The sequence below is a fragment of the Paramormyrops kingsleyae genome, chromosome 10 (assembly GCF_048594095.1).
Source record: "Paramormyrops kingsleyae isolate MSU_618 chromosome 10, PKINGS_0.4, whole genome shotgun sequence".
Classification (NCBI taxonomy): domain Eukaryota; kingdom Metazoa; phylum Chordata; class Actinopteri; order Osteoglossiformes; family Mormyridae; genus Paramormyrops; species Paramormyrops kingsleyae.
This window is the reverse complement of record NC_132806.1, coordinates 9,037,405-9,062,577: the sequence shown is the minus strand read 5'-3', so window position 1 is coordinate 9,062,577 and position 25,173 is coordinate 9,037,405. Positions and strand designations below refer to the sequence as shown.

Here is a 25,173-nt window from a genome sequence, read left to right as displayed (position 1 = left end):
GACCCTGGTCTGCAGCCGTATCGCCGAAAAGCCCTTTGCCAGGCAAGCGGATCTCGCTCAGTGCTTCAGGATTTGGGCGGCGAATCTGCCAGACTGCCAGTCTTTTCTGGCGCCTTTTATCAAGGACAGTCTCTCTACAAATGAAGGGAATGCTCATGGAACACAAGCTGGGCGATAAAAGAGTTTCAGATGATGATGAACCTGCACTTTAACTTGGCAGGGAAGGTGCACTGGGGGAAACCACCCCCCCACCCTACCCCCCCGTATGATGGCAGGGCATGGAAACACCACACAGCATGAGCTTAGGTCCCGGTTTGCACCTGTACTCGCAGTAAACCAGACCATACAGAGACAGCAGAGGCTTCGTCGGTGGAGCCGATTGTGAGAAGCTTTACGATGGGGGGCCCGGACACAGCGTCATCACCAGGGGCCCCGGACACAGCGTCATCACCAGGGGCCCCGGACACAGTGTCATCACCAGGGGCCCCAGAATCAGCATCATCACCAGGGGCCCTGTGCACAGAATCATCTCCAGAGGCCCCGGACACAGCATTATCACCAGGGGCCCCTGAAACAGCGTCATCCCCAGGGGCCCTGGGCTCCAGGCACGGTTGAAGAGCAGCCCCACAGAAATGGCCACCCTCACATAGAGACACACACAGGAAGCCAGGTCCGTGTGATGAAGCACCCCCCCGCCCCCCCCCACTCCCCCGGGCGGCCTCGTGCTCTCGGCAGACGGCGACGCCCCACGCCTGACTGAACTCCCCGACGGCGGCCTGCTGATGAAACCAGGGGAAATAATGTACCTCACTTAGTCTGCCTTCAGCCCTTCAGAGGCGCTCAAGGCGACTACGACTCATACTGATAGTGTCATTTCCACCAACCACACGTATTGTCTCGCTAATCCTGCCTTGATATTTATGAAGAAGCCCGGACTGTTCTTACGTAAAAAGTGTAGTACTGCCATGTTTTACAGCTTGTTTGCAGGGAACAGAGTCATCTCCTGAATACTTATATGCAAACAAACCCAGCGATGCCTGGCACGTCGATGCCCCTTCTTACCTGCTCAGGTGACTCTGGAGTGTTCCGGATCAGTCTGGAGGTTTAGCGAGGAGTCTGTGAGGTTCAGGTCACGGAAACAGGAGAACAGAAAGCCGACAGGAAGCGTCATCCAGAACCATGAAGGTGGGCAGACAGATCAGGCACTCAGCACCCTGACTCTGAAAAACCAGAAGGAGATCGGCTGTTGTACCCTTTACATCATTTGTTTTGTATAAATGATATATGTCTGAAGTATATTTCAAAACTTCATTGTCTATTTTGTATAAAAGCCTCTAAGGCTATAAATGATTTTGAAGAATGGTGAGTTGCTGTTCTAAAAGTGTCTCCATGCGTACTGGCTGTAAACTTGCCAGATTGCCTTGGCATTCGTACGTGTGTGTGTGTGTGTGTATGTGTGTGTGTGTGTGTATGTGAATTAGGTTTATATTACGTTGTGGGGGCCAAATATCCCCCATAATGTGATAAAAACCTATTATTTTGACATTGTGGGGACCATTTTTCAGGTCCCCACAAACATCTGTGAATGCAATCAAAAGACTAAAAAAGCCAAAAGTCTCGTATTCAGTTTGGTTACTTATGGTTAAGGTCAGGGCTGGGTAGAGGTTAAGGTCGTCTTGTTGGGATTAGAGTTTTCCCCATAGAAATGATTGGAGAGTCCCCAGGAATATATAATTACAAACCTGCGTGTGTGTAGGTGTGTGTGTGTGTGACAGGATTTCATGTGCACGCTTCCATCAGCAGGATAAGCTGCCCCCCCCCGTCCCCCGGGAATGTCCGTCCGCCCTGCCTAGCTGTGTGATTATGGCCACGTTAGGCCTTTTAAAAGAAAGCTCATTAAGGCTAATTAGGACTCGTCTTGGCGGCTCGCTCTTGGCATCAGCATTCTGATGAGGTTGGAGGGGGTATCTGAGCAGGGGGCCCCTCCTGCTGGCACCGTCGGTAGTCAGGTGATGGAGGCGCCCCCCCCCCCCCCCTCGCCGCCTGAACGCAATCTGTCTGACTTCAGCTTCGGTTTGTTTGGGAGTCCATTCCACTCTGTGGTTTCTTTTAACCCTGGCACCACCTAACCCTTTTAAAGGGTTGTTTAATCTACCCCCCCCCCTTAATTTCCTTTGACTGCTTCCTCTCATCTGCTGGAGGAGCTCCCGTCGAGCCACATGTGGCCCGGGTACGAGGCGAGAGCTGTGCCTCTCCACCGGGGGGGGGGGAGCAGTGGAGCTTCTTCTGGTGTCTAGCACTTCCTGCCTCCACATCCCGCTTTCTTCATGTGGTCACATCGCTTTGTCACAGACTCATCCCCAACCCCCCCCCGCCCCCCCGACCTCACCGTGTCCCACCCTCCCGGACCCCAGAACATTCCGGAAGGCCTGGTGCTCACACATGGCCCAGCTTCTGCCGTTTCGCCTTTGAAGGAAAATGTTTTGTTTTGCTCCTTCTAACCTCCACCCGTTTTCCTCAGCTCTCCGGCTGCTTGGGGGGGGGGGGGGGGGGGGTGGTTGTCAGCTTGTGGCTTTGTGGTCGATCAAAGGCCCTCTGATGTGCAGGGACTGCGCAGCCCCATCAAACACACTCGTTTATTTCTTCCTCCATTTGTTTATCGGCTGCCCGTCAAAATAATCGCTGCAGCCGGAACGTTCCGGAGGAGATGCCGATCGCAGTGTAAACGTTCGAGTGGACAGAGGGATTACGAGATGTACAGGAAGACAAACCGAGTGGGGGAGGTGGGGGAAAGATTCTGGAAAAATGTTTGCGACTGGATGGCCAGTCAGCACCATATTTTCTTTTTGACAAAATGCGGATTGAGCAGGATACCAAGATCTTAGACTTTCCCATTTACTGGCCAAACCGTTAAATGGTCAACTCCAGACCAGGTCAAGGCAAACAGAAACATACCCACCAATGAGCACCCGAATCCACAGGGGGTAGGGTTGCCTAGCGCTGCCAGTCACTGCCGTGGTTGTAGTAATTGGGAGCCAATGAGCAGTGCGAGGTTGGTGATAAACAGCACACAATAATCCCTCCCACGGTGGGGTTTCACACCTGACTTCTCCCATCATTCCTCAGTAGCACAAGCGCAAGCCTCACATGAGTGAAGCTGTCTTGAGAAATAATCCTCTTCTTAGCAGTACTAAGCTGACAGCCGGTGGAATCTCACTTGTTCTGCATGCGCTGCGTGTTGCTCTTCGGTGTGGCCCATATATGTGGATGCCTGTGACATGTGTACACGTCCTAGCGTCTTTGTCACCTTGGCGATAATTTCCACGGGAACCACCCCAAATAAACCAATAGGGGCTTAGGATGTACAGGCCCCTGATGGTACATCATTCCTCCAGATGCTGAGGATGGGGTACTTCCAGCCTGTGGACCCCCCCAGCAACATCTGTTTCCCATCCCAAGAAACGTATCGAGTCTCTCAAATTAGGTAATTAATTAGGCCAATTAAGTGATTTAGAGGACAGATGGAATGAAATCCAGGCGGCTGCCGAACTCTAGAGGGAGGCTGTTGATCAGGGGTAATTTAGCTGTAAGGATAGCCGACTGATGTGCTGCTGTTTCCCCCTAGTGTTCAAATGTGGAAGTGCGAGTGAAAGAATGAGTGGCCATTCGACAGCAACTGTGCAGATGCCGTAACTTGTAATGAGGAAAAGGTAAATCTGAAATAGTTAAAAAATACATCAGAAGAAGCACAATGTATTTATACAGCCATCTTTGTAGCATTTAATGTGCGTTTGGTTGTTATTTTACTTTTTTTGTTGCGTAAACAATATTCCCGGCGTAAACAATACCACCAGCCCATGAGCTGCCCTCCGTGATGATCCAGTATTTGCAGCAATTGTCTGACATAGTCCTGAGTCAGAGCAAAGCCAGCCGGAATGCATTTCACATGAATTAACGCATCAGCTTATATCCGTGAAGCACGTCACACTGTTTCAACTGATGCAGGAGAAACACTGCAATGTCAGGCAGGTCGAACAGGTACCTACACAAAGCCGTCTACACTACTCAAAACATTAATATTTCCCAACGCGTCAGACCAAGATAGAAGTAAGAGCCGTGTCAGGGTCAGCACCTGTCTGTCCCAGCCTTTCGTGTCGCTTCCCCGGTTGGCCAGCAGGTGTCGCTGGCCATCCTGTCCCTCCTCATTGTTGCATGGGTCAATATGCTGAGTGCGCGGCCACTAACCCCTCTGTCGTGTGTGAAAATCCCGCTTCCTCTGTTTTTGTATTTTGCAGATTTTTGTTCCCTAGTGTTTCATTTGTATCAGTTTTTCTAGTTCCTGTGTCTTGTGATTTGTATTCGGTTTTGGTTTCCTGCTTTGTGCCCATGGTTGTGCTTCACCTGTCTTTGTTATTCCTCAGTGTTAGATTCTGTTTCTTAGTTTTTCTCTCAGTTTCTCAGTTCCTTGATTTAATAAGTCGTTTCACCCGTTGCCCATTTTGCCAGCCCTTGTTAATTGTTCCCACCTGTCCTGTGTTATTCTTGCTGGCCTCTGTATATAAATCCTGATCCTGTTCTGCTCCGGTGTGGAGTCATTGTTTATGATATTTTGTTTGATGGTGTTCTGGTTTACCGTGTTATTGCTAGTTTTTGATTCCCTGCCTGTTCTCTGCGTAACCAGTTTCCCTTTGTAGATTATTCTGTTCTGTTAGTGACTTTGTACCCCTTTATAGTTTTGACCCCTTGTGGTCTGTCTGTTTTGTAGTGTCTCCTAGTGTTCTCATGTGCTGTTAATAAACCCCTTTTGTTTTGCAGAGCTGCCAGTGGATCGTCCACCTTTCCCTGCCTGCACCAGGCCACGCCCCCGTGGCAGAAACCCCCCCATATTGTGACAAGCGGATTAAACTACAGAGATCGTGCATCATGAAAAATGGGAATGTTCCCTCATTAATTCAGAAAAACAGAAAAAATATCACTCATAAAAACAGGATGATTATCTTGTTATTTCAGAAAAACAGAAAATATTACTTGTAAAAACAGGATGATTGTGTCATTAATTCAGAAAAACAGAACCAATTTTTTTTCCTAGATGAATGCAATATGCTTTCGTAGTACAGAGTTTCAGCTGCCGTTTTTCATAGATTTCAGGCCAGCTCAGTTTCCTGGTGAATATGTCAAACTAAAGCCACAGTGTTAACAATGATTTTATTTCCAATTTACACCAGTATAAATGCAGGTATATTGGAATGTTTCTTTTCATGTATCCCATCGTGAAATATATACACACACACACACACACACAATGTTTTCCAATCCAGTCCTCGGCGACCCAAAGATAATCCATGTTTTTGCTCCTTCCCAGCTCCCTGTAGGCAGCAAAAATGTAGACTGTCTGGCAGGGAGGAGGAGGAGGAGGGAGCAAAAACATGGACCATCTGTGGGTCCCTGAGGACCGGATTGGGAAACACCGATGTAGGCAGTTGAGAGTGAAGCCTGGGGTCTGGTCACAGGCTCAGCCATTTATCCAGCAACCTGTAGCATTTCAGGGGTTAAGGGCCTCTCTCAGGGGCCCGATGGACATGTGACTATTCTGCTCACAACGGTATTTGAACCAACCTTCCAATCGCAATGGAGGCTTACCCCGCTGAGCACACAAAACTCCCCTGAAAACATATTTGTTTCTACCCGCTTTTGAACTGGAGACCAGTGATTACATGATAACCACCACACTACAGAAACCAGCCATTGCGTTATAATACCCTCTATAGGATCCAGATATGTTTTACACGCAGTTGTTTGTCCCTACCATCACCTCATCATCCATTACCCCCTATCTAAGCCTGGGATTTGGCTTTAAAAAATCTGTACATACAAATTGTGCAAAGTATCTATATGATTACTGCAGCTCTTATGATGCAGTATGAAATTAACCACAGGGTCCATGTGACAGACTTGGGCCAATGAGAACCAGGTCAGTTTGCAATGAAAACAATAAATGGATATTTTGATGCTGTGTGGGAGTATATTTCTGAAACTTACTGGACTAAATCGATCGGATCATCGCTTCCCTGCACCTGTATGCCAAGTAATATATTTTTATTACCAGTGATGATAAACATTGCAGAAACATACCAGCTTTCAGCATGCCCTAACCACCTCATTCATACTCCTTAGCGTGTTAATAATCTGAACTGCAATTCCCCCAACTTTCTCGGTGTCTTAACCCTTCCTGCTTCTTGCTGTAGTTTTCTGTTTACTTGCTTGAGTTTTGATTTTGCTTCCTTGTGTTTCAGGAGGTCAGCAGAATGGAACGTTTTCATCCCCACTTTAACTTCCCGTTTTTGTGTTTATACATCACAAGTTCTATTTGTGAGGCCGGTTATTGTTTAGAAATACTTGTTTCTTCTTCCCAGCATTGGAGTAAGACAGGAAAGTACAAACCTTTAGCGTGCTCCCCCAAAAAGAAAATGACAGCTGAAAGAGTCTCAGAGTGGGAAGCAGAGGACTGGCTGATTTCACGCCCGTGTCCGTGCTGAGATCGCTCCCCTCCAGCTGTGCCCTTGGTCCTCCTAGTCCAGAGTGTATATATTGTCTTCCACGGGTCTCCTGGTCTGAATCTCCCAGATGATGTGACGGGGTTCTCTACCTGCCAGACTGGGGACGCCGCCATGCGGAGACACACCAGCATATCTTAAGCATCTTTGCAGTATTTAGAGCACATGTGACATTTTGATGTTTGAGAAAAGTCACGGCTGAAGGTGCAAGTCTCACCTGCCTCTGAAGGAACATCTCTGGTGAATCTTTCCTGAAGGGAAGACGGGTGTGGACAGTGTTAGCTGCAGTTACACTGTGTTACGATTACATATGTGCTGTTACAACGTGGGAGTGTGGTGTTTGGAGTAATAGAGTATTTAGAGTATTATGTAGGTCGGGGGAGGCAGTGGTGCACCATTGGTCAGTTGTGATGATGGATTTAATGGTTAGCAGGTGGGTATTGGAGTCCTTGTGATCTTGTTCTGATGGAAATGGAGGATCCATTCATTCATTTTCAACACCGGGAGAACATCCAAACTCCACACACAGAACCAGGAGGACACTCAAACCCTGGCCCCATAGGTGAGAGACAACAGTGCTAACCATTGCACCACTATGTCATGGATGGATGGATGGATGGATAATTATACAAATTGTGCCATTATTGATGATAATAATGGTGATGATTCCATGATTGCAGAGAGCACCAGTAATCAGAGGGGTGCTGTACCTACGTTTGAACCCTAGCAGAGCAACCAGACCCAGTAGCAGCAAGAAGAGGAATGAGACAGAAAGGTACAGCGCAGGGCTGTGAACACGGAGCGGGAGACTGGGAGTGGGCTCAGCATTCTGGAAGCAGAATACAAAACACTGGGGGTGAATGGAATGGGACAGGCAAGGGGTCCAGCCCATACAGGCTGCCCTCACCAGTGCCTGCGCCGTTGAAAGGCTTTAGTTAATCCCTACTTTCTATACTCACAATGCTGCCAGCTTTGGGATGATTGGAACGAGGATTCAGAGTATATTCTTCTAGAAGAGGCAAGGGCTCAGTGTCTGGATACCTGTCTGCAGACAGAAACTACTGAAGAAGTGTGGGGTGAGACGGCGAAACGTGGGAACAGCACCGAAAAAAAAAACACCACTCTATGCTGAATCTCCATGATGCTGCACATTTCTGAGACCCTTCAATCTTGAAACATTTGAGTTTGAAAGGTTACATCTCAGAGCTGTATCCACAGGAAGGCCCCCTCCCCGAGAGAGCAGCAGACCATTGGCGTGTTTAATTTCACTTCCCACTTCCCACGAAACCCAGCATCCCAAAAAGTCTTACTGGTGACCATTGCACACAGTAGAAATTTCTTTCTGTTTTTTTTTTCACATTTTTTTCAGCAAGCTTTTTTTTGGCACCCAGAAGCAAACCTTTTGTATATGGTGGTGTTGTTTTATGCATTTAAATGTTAAATAAAATTTTTTACATGTAATCATATGTCAGTATATTTTAAATTTTACTAAAGAGCAATAAAGTTTGTAATGTGACACAATTGCCGACTTCCTTACCGGTGTAGGAATCAGATTTCTCTCCTTGGATTCCCGTTGGTGCAGGAAATGGGGTCACTGCTGAAGTTGGAAACAATCACTGTTACTTTTTCAGCTTTAACAATAACCGGCAGCAAAATGTTTCTTCTGGCCCCCTCTGGTTTGCTCAGACACAATATGATACGTGCAGTAGGCTGTGTAACATTGTGTGTGTGTGTGTGTGTGGATTAAGTTTAACCAAATGTTCCCCACAATGCAATCAAAACTTGTTATTTTGATGTTGTGGAGAACATTTCTCAGGTCCCTACAAAGATCTGCGAATGCAATCAAAAAACTAAAAATGCCAAAAGTCTCATATTTAGTTTGGTTACTTATGGTTATGGTTAGGGCAGGGTAGGGTTTAAGGTTGTATTATAGTTAGCGTTAGCATTTTTCCCATTGAAATGAATGAGCGGTCCCCATAAGGATATGTTTACCCTACGTGTGTGTGTGTGTCGGCTCGGCATCCAGGGTGTCCCCTGCCTTGTTCTCTGTGCTCCCCAGCACAGACCGCAGGCCCCCTGTCATCCTGTCCAGGGTAAGCGCTGCGGGTGAGGAATGCAAACCTGGCAGCCACGTACTTGTCTCTGCTCTGATATATCAGTTGCCAAGTGAAAATACTGAAAATATCACTATATTCAGTAACTTCCCAGATTTTTATTCCATCATTTCAGCTCCTGTTTCCTATTGTATATTGATTTTCATGTGTGGCTGAAATAGCTTGTGTAATGAATATTTAGCCTGAGTAATTTATACCAGTTTAGTGCGTTCTCGTCCCATCATCAGTATAACTCAAATTACTCTAATCACAACAAATTATTAAATTTGCATAACTAATTGTACTTGCTCTGCCCCAGCGGTGGCTAATTAATGCTCAGAGAGGAAGGTAGGGTCTGTAGGCTCTCACCAGCTCTTTAGTAATTAATTAACAGCAATTATCAACCACCAGTTAGTACACTGTTGTTAGACTGTGTCAGTGTAACATGCTGAACTGATGTGTAGAATGTTATACGTAATGTAAGCATCCCCCAAACACACACGTGCTGGTCGTAGAATAGGGGCATCACCAACCTTGTGTCACCCGTATGGTGTGAAGCACTTTCATGTCATTGAAATATCCATTGATGTCCACTCTGCAGCAGTACGGCCCGCCGTCTGTCCGGCTGATGTTGGCGATGGTCAGGTCTACCCGGCCCAGCCGCAGGTTGCCTGTGAGCCGGTACTTTTCCGACGCCTTGGAGATCACGCGGCTGCCGTCCATCTGCAGGATCGCACCCGAACACCAGAGGGCGCCACAGCCGCGGCCCCAGCACACGCGGCTCTGTCCGTAATGCTGGACCGAGTATCTGCAAGGCAGGGTCACTTGATCCCCTTCCATCACCTTGTGTGCCAGTGCTGAGGATCCTGGGAAGGAGGGAAAGGGAAGTTGGGCGAGTGTCTGACTGACTCTGACCCACCATGCCAATATATAAACAACTAGTGAGGCTATCCTCACCAAACATGGCAATATACAGACATGGACAAATTTGTTGGTACCCTTCCGGAAAAAAATAACTTGAAGCTGACAAAAGTTTAATGGCATCCCTAATTGTTCATTCCATATTTAACACAAATCAGACTTTTCTTTTGATTACTGATCCAGTTGAATATTTAATATAATTAAACAAATGAAAATGGTACAGACAAAAAAGATGGTACCCTTAATTTAATATTATGTGACACCACATAATATTATAGTACAACAGTACTTCATGCATCAAGCATTCCTTAACCCTAAAACATTTTGCCTAAATTTCTGAAGCAGTCTTTATAGTGATTTATCTAAATAGGTCACTGTTCTTCTGTTAGCTGCAGTTTAAAATACGTCAGTCTTGCTACCTCCCAGATAGTAATTTTTGCTGCCTCCCAGATAGTAATTTTTGCTACCTCCCAGATAGTCCCGATTTGTACTAAGATACCAGCCATTACATGCTATAAATGATTGCTGTGAACAAATTGGCAATTCAACAAGGTTGATTTATGCGCTGTATACCGTAAACTTTACGTTAAATTTAAGCATTGTTTAATTCTTTTTTTTAAAAGGTACAGCTTCTATATGAATCAAAAAATGTAAGTTTTTGTAGCATCTCAAACCTGTATTTTATAGACAATATTGATGGATGGATTTGCTGCTAAATACCTTGTGTTTATGTCACACTGCATTATATGCAATGGCAGTAACTGATGTACTAAAAATTACAAATCAACCAAATTCTTGAATTTGTTTTTTAATTTACATATGGTAGCATGCTCATATTTGTTCTATAATAATAATAATAATAATGACACTTCATTGATCCCCTGGGGGGGAATTGTCTTCTTGCCTACCCCATCTTGCTTTCCATGATATACAGATACATATATAGGTGAGAGCAAGCCTGGGGATGAGCTCAGAGTGAGGGGCCTCGCTCAAGGGCCCACAGACAAGACTAATCTATCAAGGCCAGGCCTGAACCGGCGTACTTCTGATCACAAACGCGGAGGATTAGCCTGCTGAGCCACACACTGCCCCCATTGTACGTTGCAGTGTTTTATAAATGGGCTAATGTTTTAAATGGCTGTGTCTCCAGTGCCCTGCAAAGTCCCATCATCAACGTCAAGCCTACCGATAATGTCATCCAGATAGTGTCAACGAAGCCCAGAGCGTGTAGGACCAACAAGCATCACAGCATCAATAGCATGCATTAATGTTTCTTTCATGCATCTGAACAGCAGTTTCCACCAGGATTAGCAGCCGTGGTAACATGCACTGCCGCTTTAGTAGATTAGTGTGTGTGAAAGGGCCAGCGACTGTATTACGCTTCCGAGCACTCGCCATAACCAACACTGACAGAGAAGCCGTACCTGATTACCTAAGAAGCATTAAGAGTTACCTCAACTTTACCTCAAGGCCCGGCTAGTAGTCGAAGCAAACCCGACGTTTACGAATGATCAGTGGTGCCGAAATGGCTGCTTTTTGAGTTCTGGTTAGTAGCACGTTCGGGGAGCGGATGCGGGTGTTAGAGCGGCAAAGGTTTCCGTCGGCTTCCCTGCCTGCCACGGCGACGGCGAGGATCACGAGCGGATGATGCGCGCCGGCGAGCCGCTCCATCCCGGGGAGTCCTGGACTGCGGGCTGCGGCGGCAGGGTCCCTTGCTGAATAGGCCGCTGTGTCCTGACGTTTCTGGATGTGACGTTTGCACCAGGGACAGCCGCGGCACCGTTAACCCTTCACAATAGCCCTCGGCCCAGAAAAAGGAACCTCTGTTGCTCTGTTGCTGTCGAGGGACCTCCCAGTGTCTGGCGGGGCCGCTAAACCGTGCCCCCATTGCTGGGTGTGCGCAGTCCACTGTTCTGCTAAATGCCATTCAGTCGATCAGTCTGTAACCTGCTTTATATCTCTATAAAGCTGCATGCATTCATTTGTAAATAGTGCCTAACAGCTGTTCAGTTTCTCAGTTAATGGCTCGCTGCGGGGTGTAGAAGGCTGTCTGCTGGAAAAAAGAACAAGTGGTTTATCTTAAGGAAAACATTGCGCTCCTCATTAGGCCAGCAAACACTCGGCAGGTCACCGAGAGCATAACCCCCACAGCAGTGTTGTGTTTGATGATGCTGGTGTTTGATGAAGTTAACTGCTTTCATGTGCAATGCCAGTGAGGTTCTCTCTACTGTTAGGGTGAGTGATGTCCACATTCTGCCGGGTGAGACAACCTTGCAGTTAGATAACCGGCAGCGTGCTTGAAATATGATAGCAGCACCAAGACCATTAGCCACTGGGAAGGTTGCAGGTCCTGGCACTGTGAGGTGAGCATGACTGGGAGTTTTTGAGAACAAGCCGTTTTACTCGTAGAAGAGCAAGAAGTGAAAAGAAACTGTGTTCCATTACCATAGCATGAGGTCAGGTCTGTCATCCGCCAGGGAGCTACATGCTGCGATCAGGAGATACACGGAACATTCTTTTGCAGCTTAAATGGTTTAGTGTAATGTTCCACAACCGATTCCCCAGGGATCGCCAGACAGCCCACATTTCTGCTCCTTCCCAGCTCCCAGCATATCTTAATTAATCAATTAAGAACCCAAAATACCCAGTACAGGTGTGTTGTGAGCAGGGAGAGTTGGATAGGGTGGACTGTCTGGGGACCTCTGAGAAATGGGTTAAGAAACTCTGGTTTAGTGTGATTTCATTGCTCTCCTTAGTCAACTCCAAGCTTGTTCTTACTTCCTTAGTTGACTCGCATCACAGTTTACTTTGTAGTCTAACTTTTGCAGGACCATCTGTACCAGGAATATTTTGATTACAGTCACCAGCAAAAACATCACCTCTAGGCTGAGACTCTCAAGGTCCTCCACCATGCTGGATGTTCCTGTTTGGAGGTAGTCCAAGCAGTAGTAGCTGGCCTGAGGGTAATAAACAGATGTTCTGCCCTGCAGCATCCACCATTGACTGTGTCCCAAGTCTTTTCGCTTAAATTTATTTGAGAATATCCATATCTCTTGAAATGGACGGCTGTCGGGTGGAGTTATGACCTTTGGCCATCTTCAGAGGAAGAGTCAGGAGACTCAGGTCATTCATATTGAGTCCTATCCATAGTATCACCTAGTCTCTCTATTAATCAGAAATGTTTATTTTCTGTTGCATCTCAATCCTCTACTTCATAGACCACATTGATGGATATTTTGTAGCTTTTTTGTACGATAGATCTCTGTTTTATTGCAAAATACCGTATGTTTATGTCATACTACATTATATGCAAAGGCATTAATTGGTATACTCAAAATTACAAATCAACCAAATTCTTGATTTTTTAAAATTTACACAGAGTGGCATGCTCATATTTGTACTGTAATCATAATAATGACACTTTAGCAGGTATTTTGCTGTTTATGTATTAGCAGGTATTCTGCTGTTTATGTATTAGCAGGTATTCTGCTGTTTATGTGTTAGCAAGTATTCTGCTGTTTATGTATTAGCAGGTATTCCTGCTGTTTATGTATTAGCAGGTATTCTGCTGTTTATGTATTAGCAGGTATTCTGCTGTTTTGCAGGGTAAATCTGATGCCAATTGACTTGTGCTCTTCTCATCTGCAGTCATTCCCCACGGAACCGTGACACATCATACTTACAAGATGTGCAAATGTATTCTTGCTTTTTCTCAAGTTCCTTGCCTCCAACTGCATTGTGTCAGGACCCCCCTCCCCACCTCCCATGCAAAAAGCATTGCCTTGTCCCTCTGGCTCTCCCACCTTGTGGTCTTGGTTGGTGAACCGATGCATTTTCAGGAACTGTTTCTGGTAAAGACACATGACGAGTTCCTCTCATCCACCAAATAAACAACCCAGACTATTTAACAGGGTTTACCCTGGTATAGATCAGGAATGAGTCAATGCTTGATTCTCTTTGTGTTGCTGGTTGTACATCATCTGGTTTCAATGAGCTGTCAGATAAGAGATACGGCTGTAAACTTTTCCTACTACTGAGGGGTCATTAAGTGATGCCTCTGACCACAGCATGGTCTCAATGAGTCAGACATCCATAGGTAGACCTACTCCTAATATAACAGTGTACACTCTGACACCCTCTCAGGTCAGTGTACACTCTGACACTCCCTTAGCTTATTGTACCGTCTGACACTCTCTCAGGTCAGTGTACCCTCTGACACTCTGTCAGCTTATTGTACCCTCTGACACTCTCTCAGCTCAGTGTACACTCTGACACTCTCTCAGGTCAGTGTACCCTCTGACACTCAGCTCAGTGTACCCTCTGACACTCTCTCAGCTCAGTGTACACTCTGACACTCTCTCAGCTCAGTGTACACTCTGACACTCTCTCAGCTCAGTGCACACTCTGACACTCTCTCAGCTCAGTGTACCCTCTGACACTCTCTCAGCTCAGTGTACACTCTGACACTCCCTCAGCTTATTGTACACTCTGAAACTCTGTCAGCTTATTGTAGCCTTCCAAACCTGCCCTTCATGTCTCCTCCCTGTTTGGCCAGCAGGTGTCACTGGCCATCAGTGTGTCCTCCTCCCTGTCTCTTGCCTTTCAGCCCCAGTGAGCCTAAGTCTCTCGTGTGTTTCCCCTGTTCCCCAGAGCACTGCTTAGCAGTGGTTTGAGTGTGTAGCTCAGAGACTGTTGCTTCTCTGGTTATGGGTTTGAGGCCAGCCTAATCTGTTATTTTGTATTTATTTGTTTTCTGTTTCCCTAGTGTTTATTATTTTCCATTTGTTTCCCTGTCCAAGGTTTGCTATGCTTGTGTCTTGTGGCCTGTACCACAAAGTGGGGTTACTGGCTCATCGGGGTAACTTGTCGGATTTAAGGTAGTTTGGGCAAAATGTAAGTGAATGAATATGAAGTCCATTTAAACTGTGGTACCTTAAATCTGACAAGTTACCCCGATAAGCCAGTAACCCCGCTTCATAGTACAGGCCCCTGTTCTCTTCTAATCCTGTTTGTATTTTTGTTCCCTGTTATTATCTTTATGTAGCCTTCCCAGTGTCTTTGTGTTTTCTAGGTACAGTGCTTGTTAATTGTTCCATCCTTTGCTCGTTGTCTTGCGCCCCCTGTGATTGGTTGTTTGTCTAATGTTCCTGACCTTGCCCCTCTAGTTATCCCAGTTGCATTTTGTACTGAAGTGCCTGTCCCTGCTCAATTCTTTAGTCAGTAATTTTCTGCTAATGTTGCTCTGTGTTGTTACTTGGCCTGTTTCTGAGGTTCGGTTCCTTGCGTTGCCAGTGGCCTGTACTACAAAGCAGGGTTACTGGCTTATCGGGGTAACCTGTCAGATTTAAGGTACCACAGTTTAAATGGACTTCATATTCGTTCACTTACATTTTGCCCAAACTACCTTAAATCCAACAAGTTACCCCGATAAGCCAGTAACTCCACTTCATAGTACAGGCCACTAGTTTCCTTTGTAGTGTTTTCCATACTTAGTTCAGACCTCTTGTGGTCCTGTTATTTTGTGATCTTCCCAGTGTGTGTTTGTTTTAGTTTCTTCAATATACTCCTTTGTGTCTAAGAGCCCCCAGTGGATTGTCACCCTTTTTTCCTGCCTGTGCCTTGTCCTGCCATAACAACCAGTGTTCACTCTGAAAATCTCTCAGCTTGGTGTAAGTTCTGAAACTCTCAGCAGCTAAATCTGCTTTATTCAGACTGATATACTGAAAGGAATCAGCTTGGAGTCACTTTTTATTAAAATTCATGAACTTTTAAGATTTGCAAGGATATAAACATAGACATGTCTTTATGCAAAAAACATTTTCAAGGTTTCCTTTTAAACCTGTTCAGAAAACAACTCAGTGAAAAGGCTGCTGATGAAAAGTCAGTGATCATTCAAGATGTGTTTCTGAGTTGCTGTTACTCTACAGGTTCTTCATTGATTTCTCTGGTATGTTGCTTGAATTTCCTGTTTTTTCCACAGCTGTCTTTGCCAAAAAGCATTCGACTGCCGACTGTGGGAATGGGAGGTCTTGTTATTGTCTGTACAGGACATGTTTGTTGTGCTAATTTCCACCCTGTTGTTCAAAGGTAATTAACAACTAGACAAACTTACACATTTTATAGACAAATCCAGTTAGTGACCTTTGTAATTGCTTAGTAATGAGGTAATCTATGAACTGGGAAAAATGTAGGCCGTGATATATGCACAAATTTTCTTTATAGTTAAACATGTTTACTTACAATAGGTTAAAACTGCCTGATGCCTTGATCTTTCCTTCAGAGAGAATAAAGGTTAAGAAAAACAAAAAAGTTCATTTTAATGGTGCGTTTCTTCCACATAGTGGTTTCGCGAATTTGTGTAGAATTTGCTGGAGGCAGAATTTAGCTTAGGAACATTTTTGTGAATGAAACATTAATTCATCATGGTCATTCATTTATGTCATGACAGTAAGTTTATGGGGTAAAAAACACTAAGTAGTGTTGCCTTAATAGTCCTACTTCCTCTAGTCCTTGATGTTTCTTATAATGAATCAAAACCACAAGCTAAACCATGACTTTCTGCATACTTACGCCATTTGATCAGACCCACAGCCACCAGAAACATAGCTGACCCAGGTACCAGAATCCAGAGGCTCAGTCGTAGTATCTAAAACAACAGCATTTTTGGTATTTTCTCGCAGAAATACTGTTCGATGCTGTCTTCTTACTCACGTACTACGTACATCTTTCCACTTCTCAGAAAAATCTGGATGAGTTGCATCTGTTGGACATACAGAATATTTCATATTGTATGCAAGGACTGTAAGCTTAAATGTTGTTTCCTTAGAACAGTGGTGGCCAATCTTATCCGCAAAGGGCCGGTGTGTATGCGGGTTTTCGCTGCAACTCCCTAATTAGATTACTAATTAGAGGACTGATTGGATGAAGAGCCCTCACACCTGGGTTTGGACAGCTCACCTACAGGTTATCCCAAAAACCTGCATACACACCGGCCCATTGCAGGTAAGATTGGCCACCCCAGCCTTAGAATAAACCAATGTGACGTGAATCCTTAGGGTTCATGGTTCTAATGCAGTATAGTCAATAAGGTAAATACCTTTTCTCTCAGTGCTTGCGGTAGGCAGCATCTCTGTGTTTTCATGGATGGGTCGCCATGGTGATGACGTAGGAGTTGGTGCTGATGCTGCACGTAAGAGATGTCATGATACACAGAAATTAATATTGCAGGATTTTTTTTTTTTAGCACGAGCATGAACATAGAAACAGTAGGCGTTCCATGGCTGTCTGTGGGGGGTGTCGTATGGGGTCCTGGGGGTGTCTGCATCATGGTTGACTGTCCTTTGGAACAGTGGGCACGTATTTCAAATCTCACTCACTGATTACATTTTCGTATTTGTGTATATATACATCTGTGGAAGGTTACAGGATGAATATATCTGTTAATTGGTTTTTTTTCTTCGGTTGATCAGCACAGAGAAGATGCAGGAGCTGGAGTTAATACTGCATGTAAGAGCTGACAATGTGATGCGGGAGAAGCATTACTGCAAGTCGCAGAGCCGAGAAGTTTGACACTTGAGTCGTGGTTTTTAGCGTCAACGTATAAACTGAAACGGGAGGTGCTGCTGTACCAGGAGAGTGGCCTTTGAAAGACGCTGGATGCACCGGCGAGGGCAGCATGGCAGCAGAATCTGTTTTCACTGGAGCAGCTGGGGGCATATGGGTACAATCCTGTTACATAATAATTGAGCTTCATACACCAAAAAAAGTCAAATTTTGTGTATATACCCAGCAATAGGTTTGATCCATGGACCTCATTTCTGGGTGTAATCTGAATCTATGTGTGTGCACCATTTTTACTGTAGGTAAAAGGTGTTATATGACTGTAATGAAGGCAGTTCTGGAGGGTGTGTTTTTCTCTGGTGGGTGTCCCTGTGGTCTCCAGGTGTCGGCCGAGTAGATGACTGAGTACGTGTATATGTGTTGGGGGTGCAGTGGAGACATCAGTGTAACAGATATTTAAAATAAAAAGTTCGAATTACAACATGTAAAGGGGAACTTTGAGCATAATGTTCACTGTACAGTAACAGCTGCCCTTGATATTCTTTGGGGGAAATTCACTTCCTCTTTGTGTTTGGAATTGTATCCTGTGCCATTGTTTCCCAGCTTCCAGAATTTTTTTTTCCATAATCCTCTGGTTTGTTGACTTGCATCCACCCTATTTTGGATTCTTACATACAAACAGAATCAGAAAATGTAACTGTGCGGGATGAGTGCTGTGTAATGCTGTGGACCCCCTGTGTCCCGGAAAACACCTTTCCCCCCCCCCACACCGGTTATAATGTTGTTTCTCTATGTGTTCTGCAATGGCTACAAAAATTATCAGTGTTTATTATGTTTTAATTTGCTTACACCACCAAACAATGTGACTTCTTTTGAACATGAACAAGGTTTCGCTCCACTATATCCGGCTACTTCTCCTCAGTTTACGATACTGCTCTCAAAAGAGAGGAGGGCTGTCTATGAACAGAAGAAAAAAATCTAAAAACTAAATCTAAAACTAAATGGCAAATGGCTCTAAAATTATAAACCTGACAATCATTAAACGTGAGTGTAATAAATTACAGTCATTTTAAGGTATTAGCTTTCAACAAAATAAAATGGATGTTGCAAATTGCGATATTTTTCACAATGTTTTTAACTGAAACGAATGAAGTAACAATTATTCCTCGTATTTCCATACATCAATTTCCCCATGAGATGCTTATATTGGGATTATGTATAACGTCATGACCGAAGCTCTTGCGCTATTTATAGCAATTTTTGATTAAAGTTGAAGTAAATCGATATAAACGGTAACTGTCATCCTATATCTTGTTTTGGAATAATATATATATTCATTTGGAGGAAAACATTAACATATTTGAGTGTGTATATGTCTTCAGGAAGTCAAAGAGGACACTGAGGGTTAGGGGACCGTTTAGAATTGCTGTATATCTATTGAAAGCTGATTTATGGCCATAATGAAAGTTATACCATGAGTGTCCATGGCTGTACTGGTCAGTGTCCTTGTGGTTTCAGTCGGCGCAGTTGACGTCATGGGAGCCTGTGTTGTCGTTGGAGGTCCTGTAGTGGTCTGAGGCTCTGTCGGCGCAGTTGATGTCACGGGAGCCTGTGTTGTCGTTGGAGGTCCTGTAGTGGTCTGAGGCTCTGTCAGCGCAGTTGATGTCACGGGAGCCTGTGTTGTCGTTGGAGGTCCTGTAGTGGTCTGAGGCTCTGTCGGCGCAGTTGATGTCACGGGAGCCTGTGTTGTCGTTGGAGGTCCTGTAGTGGTCTGAGGCTCTGTCGGCGCAGTTGATGTCACGGGAGCCTGTGTTGTCGTTGGAGGTCCTGTAGTGGTCTGAGGCTCTGTCGGCGCAGTTGATGTCACGGGAGCCTGTGTTGTCGTTGGAGGTCCTGTAGTGGTCTGAGGCTCTGTCGGCGCAGTTGATGTCACGGGAGCCTGTGTTGTCGTTGGAGGTCCTGTAGTGGTCTGAGGCTCTGTCGGCGCAGTTGATGTCACGGGAGCCTGTGTTGTCGTTGGAGGTCCTGTAGTGGTCTGAGGCTCTGTCGGCGCAGTTGATGTCACGGGAGCCTGTGTTGTCGTTGGAGGTCCTGTAGTGGTCTGAGGCTCTGTCGGCGCAGTTGATGTCACGGGAGCCTGTGTTGTCGTTGGAGGTCCTGTAGTGGTCTGAGGCTCTGTCGGCGCAGTTGATGTCACGGGAGCCTGTGTTGTCGTTGGAGGTCCTGTAGTGGTCTGAGGCTCTGTCGGCGCAGTTGATGTCACGGGAGCCTGTGTTGTCGTTGGAGGTCCTGTAGAGGTAGCAACACAATTGATGGCAATTCAGGTTCATGGGAATGACTGGTAAGGAAAATAAAATGATGTGGATGACATGAGTTGAGGTGCGTTCCCTACATCCGCCTCTGTATCGGCAACTAGGCTTCAGATATCGAACAGACCTCATATTTGTGAAACAGGGACAGGCTGCATGAGGACAGGGAGCCATAACAGCTGCCTTTTCAATGTTTGATACACTAACCAACTCAATATAACCTGCTGTGATGAAAAAAAATAGGAAGCAAGTTAACAGAAGCTCATCTTGACGCTCAAAGAGACACTTGCTAAAATTGTAAAGGTAGGCATGTGCTGAATGAGCAGAATGCTAAAATTATTAAAACACCCATTAGTATGAGTTGTTAGGTTTGCAGAAGCCATTTGCTCTATAAATTGCTTCCCAGCAGCTGCTGGGTCAGTGGTTCTGCTGCAGTGTGTTCAGCCACGAGCAGAAGCCCGGATTGGCTGTGAGTTTAGTTAGCAGGAGGAGTCTGATTGAGCACGTGGGGCTGCGGCCGTCCTGAGTCCCAGAGTCACTTTCACAGCACTGACAGTGGTCAGGGAGACATCACCCTGGCTGAACTTGCCCGCTAACAGGTATCTGACACTTCTTATGAAAATCACTGCGCTCCCGTTGGTACTGATGATCCTGTTACTGCAGCCTCGTACAGTAGTGGCACTGCACCTCGCCCCCAGCACGCAGGCAGACGGCCGTAATAATTGCCATTATTACTGCAAGGCAGGGTGACACTCCTCCCAGCGAACCCAGTGACTGGAGGCTCACTCGCTGTGGAGAGATTAATGGCTGGAATCCCAAAGACTTTCAAATACCTTTACAATTTAATTATTGTCCATTTGCTCTTTAAGTATCCCAGCGGCTGTTGGGATGGAGTTGTCAATTCTACTGCATGTCAACATATAAACGTTTGAATTTGTTTCTTAGAAAAGTCTTTATAAATATATTTTAATTGTGAGAAATAAGGGTCTTTTACATATTTCTTGAAAGTCTGAGTTGTATCATGCCTGTAACTCATTACTAATCCATGTCCTACTGTATACATGCATTTGTAACTTCCAGACCGGACTACTGTAATGCCCTCCTGTCTGGTTGCCCATCTGGATCCTTACATAAACTTCAGCTGGTACAGAATGCAGCAGCCAAAGTTCTCACAAACACTAAAAAATTTTATCACATTACACCAGTCTTATCCTCCCTTCATTGGTTACCAGTTAAGTCTCGGATTGGCTATAAAATCCTGCTATTAACCTATAAAGCACTGAATGGCCTTGCACCAGAATACCTTAGTGATCTGCTGACCTTGCTTTGATCTCAAGGTGCGGGATATCTGTTAGTACCTAGGATAGAAAGATCTACGGCAGGCTGCAGAGCTTTCTCCTATAGAGCTCCTCAGCTGTGGAACGGTCTTCCACCGGATGTGCGGGTTTCAGGCTCACTTTCAATATTCAAGTCTAGACTAAAAACACACCTGTTTAGTTTAGCTTATAGGGACACTAGTTCTAGCTCTAGCTAACTCCTCACTCCCAGTTAGACCTATAGTGTGAGATGTAGAGCTGGGTGGGGATCGGTGCCATTGGCTTTGGATTAACTGAATTGACAGTGCTGTCACTCTAGCTTCACAATCGCTTGTGGGATTGGAGTGCTGACATTTCAGGGACTCCCCATGCCTGCATTCCCACCTGCCTCTCCCTCCTACTTATGCTGCCATAGCCATATCTGCCGGAGCTTGCACATTGTACTTCATATTGCACTCATCTAACTTTTAGCACTGCTTATAGTCTCCCCTACTTCGACTAATTGCATATTTTATTTCCCCTACTCCTCCTGGGGGGTGCTGCCTGGAGACCTCAATCTATCAAGATGTCCAGCACACCCTGCTACATGTGACGTCACCATTTCCAATGATGTCCCTACATTCAGCTCGACGTTCTGCCTGTGTCATCCTCCATGTATGACCCGCTGCCTTACTTCTGGTTGCCTGGTGATTGGAAGGAGCTTCGGCACCGGCTTGTTATCTCCCTCCTGCTCCCCGTTTGTGTCTCAAATTTTATGATTTGGACAGTATGACTCGGCACTTAGCCATCTCTCCTATCTGACTCTCCCTGCCGGCCCCTGGAGGATGGGCTCCCCCTTTGAGTCTGGTCCCTCCCAAGGTTTCTTCCTTCTCGGGAGTTTTTCCTTGCCACTGTCGCCTATGGCTTACTCACTGGGGGCTTTGGGTGGGGATGCTGTAAAGCGCTTTGAGACGATGTAATGTTGTGATAACGCGCTATACAAAAATAAATTTGCTTGTTTGTTTGTCCTGATAATCTCTTTCATATTTTATTTTTGATGTTAAAGAGCTCCTTACAAATGTTCATCCTTTTTTACAGTTGGATATTTCACAGGAGAAATTTGTTATTTGCTTAAGGTTACAGCAGCAGAGGTCCGCAGTGACTCAAACGGGCCACATTAGGTTATATGCAAGTGTTGCTTTTGAAATCTGTTGTACAGCTGTGTCTTGAGCCTGGGCCATTTGGGGCTTTATGTGAACAAACTCTGAATGATTTGTTTAGCTCAGATGTTTTAACATGTTTGCTCTCAATTCCATACATCACAACGGTCCAGGGCTGCTTTCCCAAAACCTTTGTAATGCTACGATCATCTTAACTTCAGAGAGAGCTAATTCAGCAGATGAAGTCTCTGGGCTATATAGCTAATGATGTCTTAAGATCCTCACAACATCCCTGGTTCAGGGCCACAGCCAGCTATGAGGTCACCCAGGTCCGGACCTCGGTCATTTTTTAAGAATTAAAAATAAAATTTAAAGCTAAATATTAACCTGAATTTTAAAAATCAGCAGTTGAAAATGTCTGCGGGCCAAGTGCATTCTTAATTCAGTTTGAGTGTGTTATTAATGGTGTGTGTGTGTGTGTGTGTGTGTGTGCGACAGAGAGCTAGAGCATTCAGTATCAGCATGACAGAGGATGCTGACTCCCGAACTGAAAGCAGTTTGAATTCACGTTGCGTGCCTGTGATCCTGTAGCACTGTGAGGGAGGCTGTGCAGGCTGCGTGTCATTCAGTTAGACCAAACAATGATCATAATTTGTAAAATAGAATGTTCTAAAGCAGCAATCTGCTATAGTATCTGGAGTAAAGACAACTGTATGAAACATGTCAAATATAAGCGTAGGCTAGGCTACTCTGTAGCCTGTACTACGAAGCGGGGTTACTGGCTTATCGGGGTAACTTGTCGGATTTAAGGTACCACAGTTTAAACGGACTTCATATTCGCTCACTTACATTTTGCCCAGACTACCTTAAATCCAACAAGTTACCCCGATAAGCCAGTAACCCCGCTTCGTAGTACAGGCCACTGGGAAGGTTAAAGGTCGGGTTTCTTTCATATTACCCCTAATGGACTACATTAGGCTAACTAACGTTTCACATGATGTCATTAATAAAAACTAATAATAAACAGCTTATGAAGGGGACGGTATCAATTATAGTGTCCATAGAAACATTTCAAAGCCAAATTTGGATATCAAAGCAAGGGTATTTGATGTTGGCTTGTAATGATGTGTTAATATCAAGCATTTCTCTTTCATTTTAATGTTTATATATGGTTACAGATAACCTTAAATTACATGCTTCATACCCATAATATTTTACTGCTCTGTAAATGTTCTTCTGATATAGTCCTAAATTCATTAAGTAATGCATATTCATTCAGATTTTCAACACCAACAAAAATGTTTTCTTCAAATACAAATAGGCCTCATGTATGTAATGTGTGATTGGCGAGACTCACCCCTACCAACCCCCGCACCCCCAGGTCCCACATCACACTATTTTTCAAACCCTATCGATAGAAAATTAAACAGAAAAACAATGAAACAATGGCAGAAGTTTGTTTCCAACCTTGGCAAAGACCCAATCAGCCCCCCTCTCCCCCCATCCCGTCCTCCCACAATATTGCTAGGAACACATCCTGACCGCCCATAGTCCCAGAAGAAAGTAGAAAATAAGATTTGAACTTACCTTCTGCAATTTTCAGCGTAAATCTTTGAAAGCAAAAACTCGTTGCGGTCTCCACAAAACATGCATAATTCCCAGAGTCATTTTCCTTGACATCACGAATGGACAGAGAAACATTACCGCTGAAAGAATCAGCCAGTAACTGGTATCGATCACTTTTTCTTAAAATCATGATTTGGCTGATGCTTATTAAAATTTTTTCGCAACAGTTAGACCCATTCATGGGACATCTAACCCATGTTATCTCTATGGAACAGGAATTGTGCGTCTCATAAATGCAGTGCAGGGTCACATTTTTCCCAGAAGCTTCATTGATATCCGTATGTTGTGACCCACATACTATGAATAGAAAAAAATACCGTTATAGAAACATCATGAAATAAAATCAACATTTGCACACCAATATTGTGGTATTTTTAATAGTTTTTTGCTTAAATATTACAATTAAATATTACACATACTGCAATGCACAGCTTTAAAAAATAATGGAATTTTTATTTCCATACTGTAAGCCAGCAGTAAGTAGAACTTGTAGGCAGTGCATTACTTAAAGGTCATGAAAGTCTTTGCATGATGTAAAACACAAGCAGCCCTTGTACCAGTTGATAAGTAAGGAGACAGTGAATGTTTCATGTTGACCACAACCAAGAACTGCGCGATCAGTGTTAGTTTAGCGGGAGTTTACCTGTGAGTAGTGAGAGGAGTCCGCTTGTATAGAGGATGCTGCTGCTTCTATTCATGTTTTCCCCATAAACATTGGAAGGGTTCCAGTACAAACCCCGTCCCTCCAACCCCGAGTAAAAACACAATTATAGTAACTTTTCTGTATAATGACTCATTTTATTCTTCTGGGCTATCCAACTATCCCAGTCTCTTCCCCCTTCCACGCCCAGCTTCCCATTTGATGTGAGGGACTTGGAAATCCATTATTCACATACAGGAATGTACAGGAGGTGAATGATGAATATAATTACTGGTAATTTGATTGCACAGAATGTGCTCAAAAGTACTCTCACAAATAAAATATACAGATGTTCATATGTACTCACTTGTCTTGACTGCAGTGGTTCCCCTATCTAACACCCATTGCTGTTGGATTTTTCAAATGTATTTTTTGGCACTTTAATCACCACAGAAAGAATGCCATTCAGTCTCATTATATTTGAGAGAAGTCTGACATTTCTACGGCTGATATCTCCAAACCTAGGCAACTCCCAGTAGAACAACATAGATGGACAGATAGCACTAAAGCCCTCCTAAAACACATCTTTTACAGTTTTGGGGTGAACCACTCCTTTAAATTTTCTTGGAACATAATAGGAGTTTATCAATGCAATGAACACAAAGGTCGTACTTGTGTTCTTGACTAGAGCGGTCTTGCTAACTTACTTCCCAAGAACAAACCTGGGATGCAATGAATCATGGGATTGGTCTTGTTATTGAGGATGCAACTGATGCATCCTTGATATTGGAGGTGGGACCAGAACGACATCTGGGGAGTTTTACTGTAGTCTTTATTTCGGTTCTTGAGTATTGGACTGTACTTTGCCAGTGGAAGATGACGTCAAACAGGTACACGAGAACACACGTATGGTCAAGTACCTATTTGGATAAACACCCAGAGTTTTGATGGCAGAAAGCCACAAAGTACTTCCCAGGAGTAGGATTCTCTTCTGTACTTGTACTCCCAGACTCAC

The 25,173-nt window shown here is 44.8% G+C and overlaps 2 protein-coding genes and 1 long non-coding RNA gene across 13 annotated transcripts in view; 1 reads left to right on the top strand and 2 right to left on the bottom strand.

Annotated features, from left to right (window-relative positions):
* LOC111855157 (uncharacterized) overlaps positions 1-6,008 on the top strand; it is a 30,472-nt gene extending 24,464 nt beyond the window's left edge. The window contains exon 2 of the long non-coding RNA XR_002840820.2: positions 4,816-6,008. This is a non-coding gene — a long non-coding RNA (uncharacterized lncRNA). The remainder of the gene's footprint in view (positions 1-4,815) is intronic.
* LOC111855156 (hepatitis A virus cellular receptor 2 homolog) lies at positions 1,099-11,421 on the bottom strand. Of its 5 annotated transcripts, none has more exons than XM_072717273.1 (7): positions 11,182-11,421; positions 9,181-9,513; positions 8,092-8,151; positions 7,514-7,599; positions 6,772-6,805; positions 6,442-6,654; positions 1,099-1,220 (listed from the first exon to the last, which is right to left on the bottom strand). In XM_072717273.1, the coding sequence occupies exons 1-7, from the start codon at positions 11,237-11,239 to the stop codon at positions 1,207-1,209; spliced, it is 798 nt and encodes a 265-aa protein (XP_072573374.1). In that variant the 5' UTR covers positions 11,240-11,421; the 3' UTR covers positions 1,099-1,206. The 5 variants fall into 5 exon arrangements, with proteins under 5 accessions (XP_072573374.1, XP_023689653.1, XP_072573373.1 ...); XM_023833887.2 differs by lacking the exon at positions 1,099-1,220 and adding an exon at positions 7,269-7,383; XM_023833885.2 differs by lacking the exon at positions 1,099-1,220 and having other exon boundaries at positions 6,062-6,654.
* A 3,877-nt stretch (positions 11,422-15,298) lies between these two features.
* Positions 15,299-24,499, bottom strand: LOC111855186 (uncharacterized). Of its 7 annotated transcripts, none has more exons than XM_072717267.1 (9): positions 24,162-24,498; positions 23,480-23,815; positions 18,602-19,417; positions 17,197-17,274; positions 16,665-16,745; positions 16,291-16,328; positions 16,139-16,214; positions 15,809-15,842; positions 15,299-15,579 (listed from the first exon to the last, which is right to left on the bottom strand). In XM_072717267.1, the coding sequence occupies exons 1-9, from the start codon at positions 24,214-24,216 to the stop codon at positions 15,501-15,503; spliced, it is 1,593 nt and encodes a 530-aa protein (XP_072573368.1). In that variant the 5' UTR covers positions 24,217-24,498; the 3' UTR covers positions 15,299-15,500. The 7 variants fall into 7 exon arrangements, 6 of the variants coding, with proteins under 6 accessions (XP_072573368.1, XP_072573367.1, XP_072573369.1 ...); XM_072717266.1 differs by having other exon boundaries at positions 16,665-16,751; positions 24,162-24,495; XM_072717268.1 differs by lacking the exon at positions 17,197-17,274 and having other exon boundaries at positions 16,665-16,751; positions 24,162-24,499.
* Positions 24,500-25,173: the final 674 nt, after the last annotated feature.